At 36.1% G+C, this 18,418-nt stretch overlaps 4 protein-coding genes and 2 pseudogenes across 5 annotated transcripts; 2 read left to right on the top strand and 4 right to left on the bottom strand.

The window, feature by feature from the left end:
- Positions 1-3,079: 3,079 nt before the first annotated feature.
- Positions 3,080-4,045, bottom strand: LOC130510400 (probable diphthine methyl ester synthase; annotated as a pseudogene).
- On the bottom strand, positions 4,018-6,705 carry LOC108853953 (monogalactosyldiacylglycerol synthase 1, chloroplastic). Its single transcript, XM_018627428.2, has 8 exons — positions 5,993-6,705; positions 5,578-5,750; positions 5,343-5,504; positions 5,126-5,267; positions 4,835-5,059; positions 4,690-4,752; positions 4,479-4,553; positions 4,018-4,392 (listed from the first exon to the last, which is right to left on the bottom strand). Exons 1-8 carry the CDS (start codon positions 6,632-6,634, stop codon positions 4,156-4,158), a joined length of 1,719 nt encoding a protein of 572 aa, XP_018482930.1. The 5' UTR covers positions 6,635-6,705; the 3' UTR covers positions 4,018-4,155.
- Positions 6,706-7,021: 316 nt separating this feature from the next.
- On the top strand, positions 7,022-9,726 carry LOC108835093 (lariat debranching enzyme). The gene is made up of 10 exons (XM_018608396.2): positions 7,022-7,179; positions 7,556-7,738; positions 7,830-7,987; positions 8,067-8,188; positions 8,277-8,470; positions 8,563-8,745; positions 8,836-8,954; positions 9,054-9,190; positions 9,268-9,387; positions 9,483-9,726. Exons 2-10 carry the CDS (start codon positions 7,616-7,618, stop codon positions 9,572-9,574), a joined length of 1,248 nt encoding a protein of 415 aa, XP_018463898.1. The 5' UTR covers positions 7,022-7,179; positions 7,556-7,615; the 3' UTR covers positions 9,575-9,726.
- Positions 9,727-11,218: 1,492 nt separating this feature from the next.
- Positions 11,219-13,199, top strand: LOC108835092 (E3 ubiquitin-protein ligase RSL1). Its single transcript, XM_057006661.1, has 3 exons — positions 11,219-12,167; positions 12,280-13,031; positions 13,154-13,199. The coding sequence occupies exons 1-3, from the start codon at positions 11,517-11,519 to the stop codon at positions 13,197-13,199; spliced, it is 1,449 nt and encodes a 482-aa protein (XP_056862641.1). The 5' UTR covers positions 11,219-11,516.
- Positions 13,200-13,891: 692 nt separating this feature from the next.
- On the bottom strand, positions 13,892-15,933 carry LOC108838685 (pheophytinase, chloroplastic-like; annotated as a pseudogene).
- A 54-nt stretch (positions 15,934-15,987) lies between these two features.
- Positions 15,988-17,941, bottom strand: LOC130511803 (putative OVARIAN TUMOR DOMAIN-containing deubiquitinating enzyme 8). 2 transcript variants are annotated; one of them, XM_057009495.1, is made up of 5 exons: positions 17,684-17,941; positions 17,549-17,603; positions 16,899-16,973; positions 16,548-16,818; positions 15,988-16,264 (listed from the first exon to the last, which is right to left on the bottom strand). In XM_057009495.1, the coding sequence occupies exons 1-5, from the start codon at positions 17,749-17,751 to the stop codon at positions 16,128-16,130; spliced, it is 606 nt and encodes a 201-aa protein (XP_056865475.1). In that variant the 5' UTR covers positions 17,752-17,941; the 3' UTR covers positions 15,988-16,127. The 2 variants fall into 2 exon arrangements, with proteins under 2 accessions (XP_056865475.1, XP_056865476.1); XM_057009496.1 differs by lacking the exons at positions 17,549-17,603; positions 17,684-17,941 and adding an exon at positions 17,380-17,526.
- Positions 17,942-18,418: the final 477 nt, after the last annotated feature.

Genomic DNA, 18,418 nt, shown 5'->3' with positions numbered 1-18,418 from the left:
TATATTTATCGACAATAATTAAAAAAAAATTGGTGGAGAAATACAAAAACGTGGAAATTTTGTGGAGAAAAGACAAAGCGGAAGGACCCACACGGGGAAAGGCTAACAAATCTTGACCGGACTCGACCGCGACTTCCAACTGAGTGAGGCTATGGTGTGAACAAGTTGCCACCTTGGGCGGCTCCGACACCGACCTGTTTTTCTTGTCTTCTTTTCCTCAAAAGTGAATAATTCAGTGTCGTCTTAATTCAATTAATATTCCATTTCTTTCAACACACAGTGATACAAAAATACTAACTACTATTCAGTGCAGATTCTGAAAGATTTGGTTGTTCCGTTGCACACTTCTCTATTAAAAGAGAAGTACAATTTTTATCTACCACTAAAAAGTCTTAATAGGTCCATTTATTAATTACATAATATAACATTACATTATAATCAATAAGTATATTAATAAAAAATCAATTTTATCTATAAACTTGAATTTTATTTTAATTATAATAAAATCTGTTGAGAGAATATCTAACTCCTACTAACTTTTTAAATAATTTTTATTAAATAATGCATTAATTAATTTCGTAATTAAGTAATTTAATATCAGTATTATATTAAAATAGAAGTATTATATAAATTAAATATGATAAAATTATATTAAATTTCTAAATTATTCTATTATTTTAAAAATACTTTCATTTAAATAAATTATTATCTACCATTAAAACGGGTTCAAATTGTTAACAATGTCATATTTTATACAAATAAAGTTATTAACATATGTTAACATTTGATTTCTACATCTATATATTTTTCAAAAATCATATATTGAAGAATTTTTTTATTTGATTATTTCAAATGATGAAAATTCAAAATATAATAACAATAAATAAAAAGGTAAAATGTGTATAAAAAAAATCCATATTAATATATTGATAAAAAGCCTAAATAATAAGATTAAAGAGATATACAATACATAACATTAAGATATAAATCATATATTCAAAGTCTTATGATAATACTAAAGTTAAACATTTATAAAAGGAAAATATACCCGTACGAATGTACGGGTTAAACTCTAGTTTAAGTTTTAAATAAGCATGAGTTTTTGTTTATTGACAAAGATAGAATCAAAGAAGAGAAATCTTTGACACTATTACCAATCCTTCATAGGTTATTTTTCATAGAAACAAATTTAAAATATTTTTTTTTTGAATGATGAGTTTTAGATTCAATAATACATACATCATCTATGATGAATTTTAAACAATGTTAAAGTAATTACTAGATTAGGACCCCTAAAGGCGGACATTGATTTGTTAAATTTTAATTTTAATATATGCTATATATATATGTATATAATAATATATATATATATATATTTAGACATATATATATTATTTATATTAAATATATATAACTAAATGGTGCTATATAAACAAATGCGGGATGATTTCGAAATGTTTTAGTGATAAGCAAAGGCGGGATGATTTAGCAAACGTGAACTTTCCATTTAATTAGTTATGATTCTCTATATAGATCACAATAATATCAGGTAGTTTAGACATAATTTAACAGTTATATTTGTTATATGTTACTATCGAATAAATGGTTTTGTTATCTATTATAATAAATAGTACTTATTAAGCAGTTATGATATTTTGTATATTTTCAGGATTGTTCAAGACGTTCGTAGCAGAGCTATATATGTTCATAGAGGAGAATATATTTTGTAAGAGATGTGATATATTCTAACAACAACTAAGAAAAAGACCAAAGTTTAAATAACAACATTAAACAGTAGATAAAAACTAATCTCTGAATTAATAGATTAGATTTTTAAAGAGAACAAATTCTTGCCAACAAGAAAGAAGTTTGTTTTTATTTTTCCTTTGATCGTATAACTATTTCATATAATCATATTGAATCCGTAAAGTAACAACCAAAGATATTGGTCAGGCTTAACGATCCATTTTTGATAATTTTGCTGATGAAGAAAATAATTAGGATTTTTCGAAAAAATAATAATAATTAGGACTCATGTAAAAGTTAATTAAATAAGTCCTTCATGGATGGAAAAAGGTCAGATACGTAGTTTATTGGTCCTGGGTGGAGTAACAAGACTTAATATAAAGATCATTCTAAGTCATCCGCTAACAAATCCTCTTCCCGTCGGATATTCTACATGCGACGTCAACGTGATGGCGTCACTAATCTGCGTCTATAAGTATGATGCAATATAACCTTTACATTTACTTCTTTTGTACATCTCTTGATATCGGACTATTCAAAAGTTATCAGAAACCTTATTGTTTTCTTTCTTCAGATTTGATTTGAACTCGTACTTATCTGCAATAACTTTATCTGACCAGTTGTGCACCTAGGAGAGTATAGTTCACAAATGCTCAAAACAATTACAGAATTATTGGAAAAAGAGATCAGTATGACCACAGAAAAGATGATAACAAGCAATTAATTGACTCTAAATTTTTCACAGCGTAATAAACCATCATATATATGAATATAGTCCGGATTGAATCTGAAAATTTAGAGGTTTGAAACATTTCTTAAGGAATTTTAGTAAATTTTTTTTTTCAAAATTTCGGGACCACTACCTATATAAAAATGTCCAAAGTTATTAGAGGTCAAGTGCCTATGTCCAGATCCGGCTCTGCATATAGTACGCATAGAAATACATTACATGCTGATAAAATAAAAACATTACATACATATTCTTTAAGAAAGACTTGAGTTGATGAAGAGGTCAGTCTAACTAAAACCTAGGCATAATAATATCTAATGCACGTGTCTGTTTTGAATGGTGGTGATGCGTTCATGATTCACCAGCCTCGGACGCAAGTATCCCCCACGTCATCATATGTTCATCACGCATGCACACGCTTGTTCCTTAGTCTTCTTTGTTACTTTTCTTTATCAAACTTTGAAATGACTTCTGAGTGGAATTGTTGAAAAGTCGGGTTTTTTAAGTTATGGTTCCTCTGGGGTCAATTCCAAAGTTCGAATCCCTTTAAAACATTACCATAACCAGGATTATACTTTCCCCTCAGTTTTAAGGGAAAACATTTAAGTTATCAAATACTAATAAGTCACAATCTTGTGAACAGAGGTTTACCAAATTCAAGAACCAGACCGAACATATGACAAACCTAAACAACTTTTCCATTGGTGCTAGATCCTGAAATCAAACCAAATCAGATAAATCTCAAACTGAAAAAAAAATCTAATGAGTATTTCAATACCTACCTCTCATTTTCAAAAGTCACATCATAGTTATATTATCAAAAAATATATGTAAATAATTATTTATTATATTACCTACGTTACATATAGTTTCCTAACATGACCACCAAAGTAAACAAAAATGAAGAGAACAGTCTCACCTATCGGTTTCTAGTTTCAATCTCTTCCTTCATCGTTCTTGCTCCCCCTCCCCCTTGAAGCTTTGCGAGCAAAGAGTACATCCCTTTCTCTAGTCATGTTCTTTTCTAATTTGCAGTTCTGTATCTGTAAAACTCTAACATCTCTTCTTCGACGGATGCATCTTTGCCTACTATCACAAGACAATGCAACGGTGCTCCAAAAATCAACACTCACGAGTTCCTTCATCCTCCCTGAAACTATCTTCTGATCCTCAGAGCCAAGCCATGCAATCCCCACACGCACTGTGTCTTCTTCACCAGAAACACAACCTCCATGCTTTTCCTCAACTTCTAGCAGCTGCTTTACCGCTGTATTAACAGTCATATACCTGGGTGGCTCATACTGTTTCTTCCCTCCTCTGCAAAGAGACTCAAAAGTAGTGGGCTCTTTCAAATATCTAGCAAACACAGAGTAGGTAGTTCAAGAGAACGGTTCTTCTTGATCTTCTCGTAAAAGCTATCGAGTCTCCAAGTCTCGGTAAAGCTGCAGACCACAGATACCAACAGCCTTCATGACAGATATGTTGTGCACACTACCTCTACATTCACATCTAGTTTCTTAGTTACATATATTTTATTATCATGATTAATCAGGCCTTGATCATTGTCATTAAGGGCAACAAAAAATATTGTGATATTATCGTTACACTCTTGTCAAGAACAAAAAAGAAAGGGTAGATATTTTGTTTGAATGAATAGAGTTACTACAATGTATAATATGTTACGCAGTGCAAGAGAGCTGAGGAAGACGGTTCCTCTGCCTGACAAGCTCGTGCATATCTTGCACTATCTTGAACACCGCTTCTGGTCTAGCCAGCCTCAAAGCATTCTGCGACATAATCTCCAACTGCCTCGACCGCGGTTTAAACCATTCCGCTACAATCTTTGATATCTCTATCGGTGATTTTGAGAATTCCCCACATCCGTTCTCCACCACGTATGGCACATTCCCTGCCTCCTGCACTCACATTCATAACCACAAAGTTCAACAACCTGAACCAGAGATCAAAAGTGGGGAAGGATGTTTTTAAAAGTTGAACTTACTTGACCAGCGATGTAACCATTTAAGATTATCGGTAGCCCTCTTATCATAGCTTCAGCTATAGTTCCTGGACCAGCCTGCACAAGAGAAAGCAACCAATAAATAAGAAACAGTTAGTCTAACGACACTTGTTGTTGTTGAGTACACAATGTTGAAACTAAATCAACTATAGACACCTTATATGGTTCCAGGGTTTGGTTATGTTTGGTTTACCTTTGTAATGATGCAGTCACAGGCACCCATGCATTCCTCCATCTTTGTTATAAACCCCTTAACCTGTGACAGAGAAGGAAAAACTGTTTCAGTGGCTTGCATTGAGAATGTCTAAAGAATGTTGATTTGGTTTTTAAAGGGCAACCTGGACTGGTATTTTCCAATCTAAGGAGCTTAATCTGGTTTGCAGTTTCTTGTTCCGTCCACATATTATAAGAACCTGACCAACTGCTTCACCAAGGCTCTCGTCATACAAAGCATCTCCAAGAGCTCTTGCTGTTGCCTCTATAGGACCCATTCCTTCTCCTCCTCCCATTAACAAAACCGCTGGAAGATTCTCATCCATCCCTAGTTCCTTTCTTAACTCAACCTGTGATTTTATGTAATCAATACAACTGAAACAGCCAAAGAAAGAAAACTTTCTAAAAAACCCAACCTTTGGGCGAACTGGTTTCACAAAGGAAGGTCGAACAGGAAGGCCGTAGACTTTGATCTGTGATGTCTTAAGTCCGGCCTTTTGTGCCCTTTTCACCACTTCTGTTGATGGGCAATAACACCTTGTCACAAGCTTATGAAACCTAAACATCAAAGACAAGGTTCATGTAACTTTAGAATATCTCTAAAGCATGAACGATTTAATTAATAAAACTAACCATGTGGGATGGCAAGTGCTCAAGTCTGTAATAACAGTTGTGAAGACGATTTTATCAAGCAACCCCTTTGATCTAAGGACACGGAGTGGGACGTGTTGCATCAATGGATGAACACTGATTATAATGTCTGGTTGATATTTCATCAACCCTTGTGCAATTTCCCTGTATGTTTTAAAGACAAACATTATATAGTTGAAGGAGTGAGTAACCAAAAGCATAGACCTTAAAGCCTCACCTGGCAATAAAAGTCGAAGTTGCTGCAAAATTTGACTGGTGAATAACGCGTGGAGCCGTACCATAGTAAGTCATTTTCCAAAGAGTCCCATGTTTCACCAGGAAATTATAGCTCCTGGGAAGCTGGTTGAATGGCCAGGGAGTGTGATCTGTCCACAAATCCGTAATAAACACCTGCGCAAACACTCTTAAATGTACTGAACTAAAATCAACAACAATCCACATTACATATAACCCCTACTCAACTATTAATATCTTCAGCTGAGACACATTCTAAAAGCAACCAAGTGAATGTAACACAATGTCAAATTCACAAAGTGGTCTTCTTACGCGATTCAGACATAAAGTCATTTTCTTTACACGACCCAAGCAATCTTATTACAAGATACAAACTGAAAAAAAAAAAGAGACCGAACCTGGTAGTCATCTCCAAACTCATGATTGAAAGCAGCTTTAATGGCTTCAGCAGAAGCTCTGTGACCACCACCAGTATCACTCATCAAAATCAAAACTTTCTTGGGCCCATCAGCTTCCACACCACCCAACGGCAAACCCTCCTCACCCAAAACCACATCGGTCTCATTCACCCTAGCCCCGTTCTCGTCGCTCGAAACCCCGATGGAGGCGAAGCTTTCGGGGACCACTTTCTCGCAGTGAAACCTAATAAAGCTATTGAATTCACTTATAAACCTACGCAGGCTCGATCCAACACTGCTCTTAGCGTTCAAGCTCAGTGAAGCTAAGGCCTTTCGCGTTTTTCTCCGTGCGGGTGAAGCCCGGGAGGAACCGTTGAAGAACAAGGCATTGGATTTGGAGGGTGAGAGAGCAAACCCATCTGGGTTCGAAGAAGGAGACCGGTTAACGGAGGCTAAACCGGTCAGACGTGTGAAGAAACCAGAGGCGGAGAAGGATGATGCTGATTCATGGGTGGTTGCTGCCGTTGAAGGGTTTTGCATAGTTTGATAGATTAGAGAAAAAGAGAGAGAGATTGCAAGCGATAGATAGAAAGATAGGATTTTTTTTAAGAGGATGAAGATGGAGTATACACATACATACATGAGTCCGAGTTGCTTTCGCTAAACCGGAGCTTATCCGAATATTCTATTCGCAATATCTTAGCAGAATTCAAGTGGACCAATCAACTCATTTTATGCCAAATGTAAATATCGTGATCGTGTGTCACATTAAATACTTTCGAAAATATATACTCTTACCAAAAATATATACATTTTTGGTTAGCTCTAATCGCTACCATAAGTGGAAGGAGTTCGTTGGGTGTCTGTCCGATCAGAGAACAACCAACGAAAGGCACGCACGCACTTATCGTGTGAGAAAACTTGAAAGTTGGGCGGGGGCGACGCATGCCTTTCACGTGCATTATTTTACCAAACCAAATTAAACCGAACTAATAAAAACTATCGGATTTAAACCGAATTAACTGAATTTATCCCTGAAACGACATCGTTTAAAGTTTCTTCTTTCTTCGCTTCTGTAGTAGCGATTACTGATTGTCGGAAACAAACCCTAATCAATTCGTCTGCCTCCTCCTGCTCCTTGCGGGAAACACTCACTAATCGTTTCTTCATTCCCACGCGAGCTAACGGTACGAGTTTTCTTCTTCTTCACTTCTTAACTGTAAATTGTGTCAGTGCTGATAAGTTTTAAACTTTGACGAATCTGTTTACTCTTATGATGAGCTAAGAACTAACACCAACCATCCACTCTTGTTGACTTCATATTTGATTTGCTGTAAGTATTGCTTTGTAACATAAAAGACACGATTTTTTGGTTTGATGTGAGTTTTGTACATGTTCACTCATATAGCTCTCTCTGATCCAATTAACTCTTTATGTTCTGTAAATTGTCTTCTGTTTGGTGATGTTCTGTTCTGATGCCTTTTAGGAATCTTGTCTGTCCCAATGTTGGTTTGGTTGTTAATGGTGTTTGCTATCTGTTCTCTTTGCTGTTTTTAAACTCAGGAGCATCAAAGTTGAGCTCTCGTGACAAAAAAAAAAAAAAACAGAGAGAGAGAGAGAGAGATGAAGATTGCTATTGAAGGGTGTATGCACGGAGACCTTGAAAATGTGTACAAGACCATTCAACATCACGAACAGATTCACAACACTAAAGTCGATCTCCTCCTCTGCTGCGGCGATTTCCAGGTTAAAACTCTGAGTATTAGTTAGTTCTCCGGAGAGTTTTATTTTGCACTTCTTTTTGGTGTTGAAGTCTTCGTCTTGGTGAAAAAACTAGGCTGTGAGAAATGAGAAAGACATGGATAGCCTTAGCGTACCTATAAAATACAGAGAGATGAAGTCCTTCTGGAAGTACTACTCCGGCCAAGAAGTTGCCCCTGTTCCCACTATCTTCATCGGTGGGAATCACGAGGCTTCCAACTACTTGTGGGAACTGTAAGTTTTCTCTTACTAATGTTGTTTGACTAGGAACTTCAAAAAATGTGTTCTTGATGGTTGTTTTGCTTGCTGTAAGGTATTATGGGGGTTGGGCTGCCACCAACATCTACTTTCTAGGTTATGCAGGGGTTGTCAAGTTTGGTAATCTCCGAATTGGAGGCCTTTCTGGTATTTACAAGGGGAGAGATTACCGTTTAGGTTTGTTCACTGTCTAGTTTCTCATATCAAGAACCCTACTCCTACTCCTGCTTTTGATTTTTTTATGAGTTGTTTTTTTGGTGAGTAGGACACTTTGAGCGGCCGCCATATAACAATAGCACAATCAAATCGGTGTATCATGTTCGTGAGTATGATGTCCATAAGCTGATGCAACTCGAAGAGCCGCTTGATATATTCCTCTCACACGACTGGCCTGTTGGAATCACTGATTATGGAGACTCGAGAACGCTTATTCAGCAGAAACCATACTTCCAGGAAGAGGTAATTAAAGTGATAAAACTTTTAGTGAACATGTTTTCTACTTTTTGGATTTGAGATGATTGGAAGTGATTGGAACCGAATCTATTTTACAGATCGAGGCGAAAACTCTTGGAAGCAAACCAGCGGCTCAACTGCTAGAGAAACTGAAGCCTCGGTATTGGTTTTCAGCTCACTTACACTGCAAATTCGCTGCTTCTGTTCAACATGGCAACGATGGCTCAGTGACAAAGTTTCTTGCCTTGGATAAATGCGGTCCAGGGAAAAAGTTTCTTCAGGTTCTTTCTTCTCTCCTGTCCAGTGTCTACCTTTTACTTTGTTCTTTTCAAGCAAAAGGATATCTTATACGTTCTTTGGATGTTTATTAGATCATTGATATAGAATCAGAGCCTGGACCTTTTGAAGTTCTATACGATGAAGAGTGGCTAGCAATAACACGAAAGTTCAATTCTGTTTTCCCGCTAACACAGAGACCAGCGAGTTTCAGGTAATACTATCTTTAGCAAGCTACCTACTAAGACGTGTTAATATCTCTCCCCCATTCTTTTTTTCTACTCACTTATGTATTGTGTGTTTGTGAATATAGCTCTGCTGACATGGATATGCAAGAGAGCCGAGAGTGGGTGAGGAAGAAGCTAGAAGAAAGGCAATTTAAACCTTTCGAGTTTGTAAAGACGGCCCCTGCATATAACCCTTCACAGCGTATCTTTGATCCCATACCTGGTAAGTTTAATGCAAGAGAATTATGAAATAATATACATATAAGTGTTAACATGTTTTATCTTGTGGAAACTATGTAGAGATCCCGCAGAATCCTCAGACACTGTCTTTGTTAGAGCTCCTTGGTCTTCCATATCTCCTTGATTCACCACCAGTAACAGGTGAAAGAACCACCATCCCTGCTTCACCGGCTCGAACAGGTAATGATTGTGTATTGCATATTCATTTACTCATTCTATCTGCCTTGTAATGGAACTGCATCAAGTACCGACGAGAGATGCCATGTGTATTGCAGATTTTCAAACTTATAGTGAAGAAATCCCTATTGATGATATTGATGAAGTTGAAGATATACCAGAAGCGAAAGGAGATAACTTACCACACTAATAGTGATTTTGTGATCAGAAAATATAGTAGTTTTATGATTTATGATCCTACATGTTTTATTAGTTTTTAACTTTTATTTATGATGGAAAAATAAAGTGAACTATTAACTATTTCTATTCTTATTTCTTTATCTAATTATAATTCATTTTTTATATATCAACATAATGTTGGACAAAAATAATAATTAATTAAATAAACAAAATATAAATATTAAATAACATAAATAATTATACATAAACAAAGAACAATGTTAGAGAACCGAGATCTATTCTTCAAGTAGCAATGATTGTAATGAAAATGTGATTAAGATGCTTAGTTCAATCTATCACAATCAAACATATTTGGTTGTATATTGCAGATTTTCAAACGTATGATACTGAAAAAAATCCATATTTATGAAATATAAGAGATAATTGAAGCCAAAGAAGATTGCACACAAATGTTAGTGGGGGAAAAAGATTTGGAGATTAAAAATGAGGTTTTCCCTTTACATTTTGGCTTATCAAGATAAGTTTTATTTGTGATGTTAAAAAGTAAATCATTACTATTTTATTCATATTTTTATCTATCTAAAAAATATTTCATATATCAATATAAATACATAGTAACAATCATCAAATTTCTTTTTTTTTTTAACTTTATAAACTCTAAATAAATCATTTCTCAATAACAGTAAAATCGAGTTTTTCTGTCAAAAATCAAATTTTTCCGTCAAACCCGTAAAATCAAATTTTCTCGCCCAAAAGGTAAATCGAATTTTTCTGTCAAAATCATATCCGTAAAATTTTCCCCCTAAAACCGTAAAATCAATTTTTCCGCCAAAAAGGCAAATCGAGTTTTTCTGCCAAAATCATAACCGTAAAATCGAGTTTTTTCCACCAAAAACACAATCAAGTTTTCTCGCCAAAATCGTAAAATCGAGTTTTCCCGCTAAAACCGTAAAATCAAATTTTCCTGCCAAAACCGTAAAATCGAGGTTTCTCTCTAAAACCGTAAAATCAAAATTTTCCGCCAAAATCGTAAAATCGAATTTTTTCACTAAAACCGTAAAATCAAAATTTCCCGCCAAAATCAGAACTGTCAAAACGAGTTTTTCCGCCAAAAAAGGCAAATCGAGTTTTTCTGCCAAAATCATAATCGTAAAATCGAGTTTTTCCGCCAAAAAGGCATATCGACTTTTTCCGTTAAAATCATAACCGTAAAATCGAGTTTCCCGCCAAAAAAACAAATCGAGTTTTTCGCCAAAATTACAAAACCAAAATTTTTCCACCGAAACATCGAAATCAAAATATTTCCGCATAAACCAAAAAATCGAATTTTATGTTAAATTACAATAAAAAAAACATAAACGAGTTAAATGATTCCCATTTATATTAGTGAAAATCTATTTAATAAATAGATTTTAAAAAATTATCCATTTAAAACCCGATAAACTAAATAGGTATAAAAAGGCTGAGTTAAAAAAAAAAAGGATTTAAACGGGCATTTATTTCATTTTAAACACATTAAAAATCCGCGGATTCGAACCTATTTTAACATCCCTTGTTTGAGCGGTTTATAAACAGAAACTTTGAGATAGCTTCACATCGCGAACAATCCAACTTGCTCCTTGTAAGCTACTCTGTACATTTAGGGATTTGAATTCGAAAAATTTGTTACGGGACTTCTTCGATTTCTGGAATCGTTTCGCGTCGTTTAGGTTTTCCTGGAATCTGTCTCTTGAGCTTTGTTTTTTCTTGGAAAATGTACAAAGTCTGCGTTTCGTTTTTTTTTCTGTGCGATTATCATCGTTCCTCATCACTTTCATCGAACAGAACTATGTACTCTGTTTGCATTTTCTGGCGATTAGGTTTGTTGTGAGATTGATGATCCTCGTCAGTTTCATGGTACAGGTTTCTTGTGCGATTTGATTCTAAACTCTCGTCAGTCAATCGAAGCCACCATGGGTAAAGATCGAGAATTAGCGACGCAGGAAAAGGTACTGGTTTCAAAAATCATAGAAGAGGACGCGGACCTCTGTTTGGAGCTTCAGTTGCAGGAAGCGATCACTGCTTCTGCCCTGGAATCTACTGCCGGAGGTTGTGAGGCTGACGAAACTAACTACAAGGTGGATCGCCTCGGATATGATCTTAGCCTTACACGTCTCGCTCAAGAAAGTGAAGATCGACTGCTAGCTCAGAAGTTGGTGAACGATGGCAAGAAAGATCTTGATCTCTTGTTGAGCGACAAGAAGTTGGTGCACGGGATGATGCAAGGTGGTGATAAACCTTCGAAAAAGAAAGGTCACGAGAAAGCTAAGACCATGCCAGTCTACTCAAGCAGTATTCATGAGACCTTCCGTTTGTACTCCAAGGGGCTGGTCAGTGAAGGTCATCTTAAAGATGAGACGAGGCTGTTCGGTGGCTTTGGTGCATCCATATGCGACTCTTACGATCACCCACTAGTGGAGATGAAGAAAGCTCTCGGTGATGAACTGTTGGCACTCCCTGAAGCTGTGGAATTGACTGCTATTATTCATGTCTTGGGATGGTCATTAGATCTCGACTTGAGGAGGGTCACTCTTTACTGTGACGACTCCAACATCTTGGCATACGTACGTTTTCTCCTCTCTTTCTTTCTTTCTTTATTCAGAATGCATATTACTATCCATGTCATCCAGAAGAAACGAGAATAAGCTTCAGGCCTTCATATTTTTTTCTGTGCAGGTTACAGGCAAAACTCAATCTGAAGACTCCACCATCGCCAAACTCGTCGAGGAAGTCACTTCTCTGCAGTCTCGGTTCTTGTCTTTCAAAGCTCTTCCTGTGCGGAGGGATATCATCAGTCTCGTTAAGCTTGCAAAAGATGCTATCACCTCGCAAACGAGATGGATTGAGGACGGCGTCGAGTGGGAGACTTGCCCCATTTGCTACGATTACTCGCAGCCTCAAGAGATGTATGAAGTACCGACCTGTTTCCACAGAGTCTGCATGGTTTGTATGAGAAAACAGGTCACCGGATTGCTGCACAACTGGAAAGGGACGCAATGCCCATGTTGCATGACAGAGATTCGGATAGAGGACTGCAAGCCCATCGCAGATCCGGCGCAAGTCAACCTGATGATAGAGCGCAAGAGAGAAGATATGATCAACATTGCTGACAGAGTCTACTGTCCAAACCCGAGTTGTTCCTTTCTAATGTCAAAGCGTCCCCTCCTTATGGAGACAAGGAGGGTGTTCCTCGATGCTGCAGAGTCAGGTGCTCGAAAGTGTATGGAGTGTGGGTTTTGTTTTTGCATTAACTGCGCAACAAAGTGGCACTACGATCTGACATGTCTTCAGTTCAGAAAAACCAAAGCATACAAAAACTCTGATCGATCAGATTTTGAAGCAGCAGCTGAGAGATACGGTTGGAAGACTTGCAGTGTTTGTCAAACTACGGTTGAACTAGCAGAAGGTTGTAAGCACATGACGTGCAGGTAAATGTGCGATGCTGAGATTGGTTTTGTTATTTATCGGCTTTATTTGTGTGCTTATCTGCCTTCTTTATGTGTTGCTAAGATTCATTTTGTTATCTGTCTTTTGGTTTTGGTCTTAACAGTAGTGTAAACATGAGTTCTGTTACACCTGCGGATCAGAATGGATAAACAAAAAGGCAACCTGCAAATGCCCTTTCAGGGTTTAAGGTATGCTACTGATTTTCTGTGAAAACATTGAGACTTCTCTGAATACGTTTGTTTAGTGAAAAGAGTACAAAAATAGCATTCGTTCAGTCTATGTGTAAGTGTGACCAAAGTCAAATTGGCTTCATATTCCTCTTTATATGAATACATCTGGTTTTTAAGTCACATCTTGCAAAAGACATACCACGAGAATCTATAGACATTAAAAAAGCACTTGTAACAGCTAACCAATCCGGCTCGTTCACACTCACGTGGTTCTTTCTTTTCTCTATGAACAAACAAGTCACCTTTGTGCAATGGGCCACGATGCCCCTCAAAGAGAATTATTGGATGACTCCTGATGCTGATGTTCAACGGTTCTCTCCTATAGTTAGGAGCATGCTAAAATTGAAACCTATGATTGCAAATCTGATGTGTTTTAAAGACAAACCACGAACTATAACACTTGATATAGGAAATTCTACCAGGGGCAATCCCATCTTGAACCATAAGACGAAAAATGTTCATCGCCTCGTGTAACAAGCCATGGTGAAGGCTAGTAAACATGGAGATCCAGGAAACGTAGTCTTTGTGTGGATCATGTCAAAAACATTCCTTCCTTTTAACAATGTCTTGCCGCACTACTTGGCATACATATCAACAAGAGCATTAAGCACACCGACAAAATTAAGTTAATCACATCTATGAAACAGATTACACTCTAAAGACCTTGGACGATGGTCTTCTTGGCACCACAAAGACATTGCTTTCTTCTGCTGACCAAATATCCTCAGTAAATCTGCTGGGAGGAGGCTTTTAAGTGCTTCCTGTTCATCATTATCGACCTTCGCTATCCATTCGCATATAATATGGTTCACCTCCTCTGGGATCTCATCGTGGGGACAGTGACCTGCACTGACTTTTCTAATCTCCATCGCTGGACAAAACTCCTTCAGTAAGGCCACTTTCTTCTGCGGATCCGATGGGATCTTTCATTCCCTAGATACATCAATGAGACTAATGAATATTGGTGTTACAAAAAAAAAAAAGACTAATGAATATTGATTCTGTAATAGAATGAGGATCCCATACATGTTAGACATCTTGATACCTGAATTACTAGAGTTTTTTCCTCAAACCCTTCGAGGAGATAATTCAAAGGAAGTGAAAGATCAAAGCCGAAGATACTTTCCAGGACCATAAGTACACCAGGATCTTGGGACTATTGTACATCTTAAGTTAAAACCTCATTATCATCAATATTTAACTTCTAGAGAATAGGAAGAAAATAAAATAGGAAAACAAAAAAAAGGATACTGCTCTTAGCATTTCAGTGATCAAAAAATCATCAGCTCTCTCAGGTTTCTGCATCATAACAAAAAAGAAGAAGAAGCAATTGAGTTCTCCAAGACACAATACTGACGTCAAGATCTTCATATTTTCTTACAACTGGATAGCAGTCTTTTAATAGTTTTTTGACATTGAATCGTAGGAACAAGAGTAGAAGCCTAGCACCAAGCTGTGCACCAAATGGAACTCGCCTTTCCTGAAAACATAATTAAATAACATTCCTGAGGCAAAAACTCTTCCAAGTCTTAATAAAGTCAGTTAGATCTTCATGCACTCAAATGATACAGATACTATAGATCTTGGGAGAGGAGAGTAACCAGGTATCACATTGCCAGCACTGTTAACAAGGACAAGGGACTTAACCAAGTCTGGCCAACGAAAGGCCATTAGTGCAACGAAATAACCTGACAAAGGTAACACACACAAAGGCCATTACACAAAACATTTGTGCACTTTATAGTAGAGCTCAGTAACTAAAGGTACATACCACCGATTGAGTTCCCTACGCAATGTGCTGGTTCGCCAACTACTTCAATCATAAAATCACGCAGCAGTTCTGACCATAAAATCTCGGTGTATATGATGTTAGGCTTCTCTGATTTTCCAAATCCCAAGACTGTGATGGTCCATACTCGGTTTTTGCTGTTTACTATGCTGTCAACATTGTCACGGTAATGCTCCAGAAAAGCACCAAATCCATGCACAAGTAGAACAGCAGGGCCTTCATCGCCAACCACTGTGTACTGAAACAAGGAAGTGGTCCTATTTAAATGACCAATGAAGGTCATTGGAGTTGTATGAGTAAATGATCACAAAACCTGAATAAGATAGCCCTTCCATCTCCACATCTTTACAGAACGCCTTTTGTCATCAGTCATCTCTTTATTTAGAGCCACAAGTGAATACCACTGCCACAAAAAAAAAAAAAAAAAGATCAAATATTTTTGAAAAAAGAGCATTAAAAGCATAATAATGCATGTGACTCTTTGTACCTCCGTAGAGCACACAGCATCGGTTGCAGCAGAGACTGTAGAAGCTGAATATCCAAATGGAGAAATAAATCCAGCATTTCTTTCTTTTTCATACTCTATTGCTTCGTAGTGAACCCTTCTTCTGGATACAATACCAAGACAGAGGGAAGGTCCAAAAAGTTTGAAAGATACGGTTGGAAGACTTGCAGTGTTTGTCAAACTACGGTTGAACTAGCAGAAGGTTGTAAGCACATGACGTGCAGGTAAATGTGCGATGCTGAGATTGGTTTTGTTATTTATCGGCTTTATTTGTGTGCTTATCTGCCTTCTTTATGTGTTGCTAAGATTCATTTTGTTATCTGTCTTTTGGTTTTGGTCTTAACAGTAGGTGTAAACATGAGTTCTGTTACACCTGCGGATCAGAATGGATAAACAAAAAGGCAACCTGCAAATGCCCTTTCAGGGTTTAAGGTATGCTACTGATTTTCTGTGAAAACATTGAGACTTCTCTGAATACGTTTGTTTAGTGAAAAGAGTACAAAAATAGCATTCGTTCAGTCTATGTGTAAGTGTGACCAAAGTCAAATTGGCTTCATATTCCTCTCCTGGAAGTTCTTTTCCGCTGGCTTTTCTTGTCCTCCTTTGACTTTAACTTTGCATTCTCCATATCTTTATCCTTATTCTTGTTTTTCTTCTTCTGCAGAAGTGTGTGTGAAGATGAAGAAGAACCTGCCAACAAGAAACATAATAAGAAGAATGAAGAGAAAATAAATAAATAATGAGGAACAAACATAAAGAAACATAATAAGAAGAATGAAGAGAAAATAAATAAATAATGAGGAACGGAAGGTGAAGAAAGAGATTGATATATCTGTGTAGCCTAGTGGCTACTTTCAAACCTTCTCATTCACGTACAAACAGCCAGAGTTCAAACCTTTTCTAAGTATTTTTTTTTTTTCTAAGTATTTTTTTCTTTGCAAAAAAAAAGGGAGTGAAGAAAGAGAAAGGTAACCTTGGTTTAAGTGGATGGAATTGAAATGTATCCCTGCCAGATAGCTCAAGTGAATGACTTTATCAGGTTGTTTTTGAGACTTCGGAAGAACTACAATGGAAGGGATATCTTTGAATGATGTGATGAGTAATATTTTGACTCCGTAGACATCTGCAGCTGCTTTCAATGTGACCTCATCGCCCCACACAGACTCTGTGGACATGTTTTTCAGATACTCTGAGAAATCCATTTTACCAACAGATCCTTTGTAAAGTTTTGGATGAGACTTAAGCTGTGATAAGGAAAACAAAGTCAGTATCATCATCATATGACAGAACGTAACAGAAAAGGGAAATTTTCAAGATTTATTACCTGGTTTACGATTTCTTGCCTAACACGTTTATGAAAATCCGAGGTTTCATAGAGTTGATCAGCTAAAGCGCGGAACTGAACAGAATTGCAAAATAAAATAAAATAAGAGAAATTACCAAAAATACCATTTTCATAGTACCACTTTTCATGTTTACACTAACCACTTTTACCACTACTTTTAACGAAGGGTTTAGATTTGAAGGTTTAGGATTTAGGGTTAAGATTTGATGTTTTAGGGTTTAAAGTATATAGTTTAGGGTTTAGAGTTGAGGATTTAGGGTTTAGAGTTGAGGATTTAGGGTTTATAGTTTAGACTTTACGGTTTAGGGTTTAGGATATTGAATTTAGGGTATATAGTTTAGGGTTTAGGGTTTAGAGTTGAAGATTTTGGGTTTAGGGTTTAGAATTGGAGGTTTATGATTTAGAATTTGGGATTAGAATTTTGAAAAGCATATAAAAACAAAGATATAAGAGTTTTTACCATTTTAATAAATAAGGTATTTTTGAAAATGTGTCTTTAGTGGTGGTAAAGATGAATAATGGTACATTGAAAGTGGTATTTTTGAAAATTCCTCATAAAATAAAGATTGTTTAGGATACGATCAAGAATCATGAACGATAAGTAAAAGAGATTAAGAAACATTCATAACCTGGCAATTTCCATCACTTTTCATTCTAAGCTCCGTGTAGCCTTCCCACTCCAATCTGAGAAAGAAAAACATATTTTCAGCAAAAAGAACAAGAAAAAAAAAAGAGAACAAGTCAATGATGAACAATCTATATACCTATCCTGAAGTCTTTCCTGATCAGTAAGATCCTCTAAACACCGTGACTTAATCCGAGTATTAGGCATCCTTTAGAGTTAGGATCAAGATTTCTTGTTTTTCTATCTTGATTGATAGATGATGATTCGGAGCAAATCCTCGTCTCGCGCCTCTCTCAGAAAAGATTTAGGGCAACAAACGCTTTGGTTTTTCCCTCTTTTATACAGTTATATCGCCGACACTAATAAGCGCTACAAAAGAACCGACCCGGTTAAAAAGGAAAATTTCCATTCTAATACCTTAATCTAATTAATTTTGAACAAATCTCAAACTACATTTTTTAGCTTTTGTCATAAAATAATATTTTTTAAAAAATTCTCAAGATAACATTTATTTTTTGACAACTGATAACATTTACTGATATCATTGAAAACAATAAATTACTATTCTTCCTAAACACTAACCTTAATCAGTTCATTCAATCTACTAAATACTAAACTCTATTCACTAAACTTTAAATCCAAATATATAAATATATTTATTTTTATTATATAATAAAGAGCAGAAATATATCATAAATAGCATTTCTTAGTTTTGTCAACATAAAAATAGCACACAAAGTGGAAAAGTTCACAAACTAGTATTTATTAAACAATAAAGACACTGAATATTTTACATCCTAAACCTTAATCCCATTTTGTAGATACTAAAGTCAAAACTCTAAACTCAAACTTAAATTAAAAAAATAAAAAATAT

The sequence above is a fragment of the Raphanus sativus genome, chromosome 4 (genome assembly GCF_000801105.2).
Source record: "Raphanus sativus cultivar WK10039 chromosome 4, ASM80110v3, whole genome shotgun sequence".
Taxonomy (NCBI): Eukaryota; Viridiplantae; Streptophyta; class Magnoliopsida; order Brassicales; family Brassicaceae; genus Raphanus; species Raphanus sativus.
This window is presented reverse-complemented; position numbering and strand designations above follow the sequence as displayed.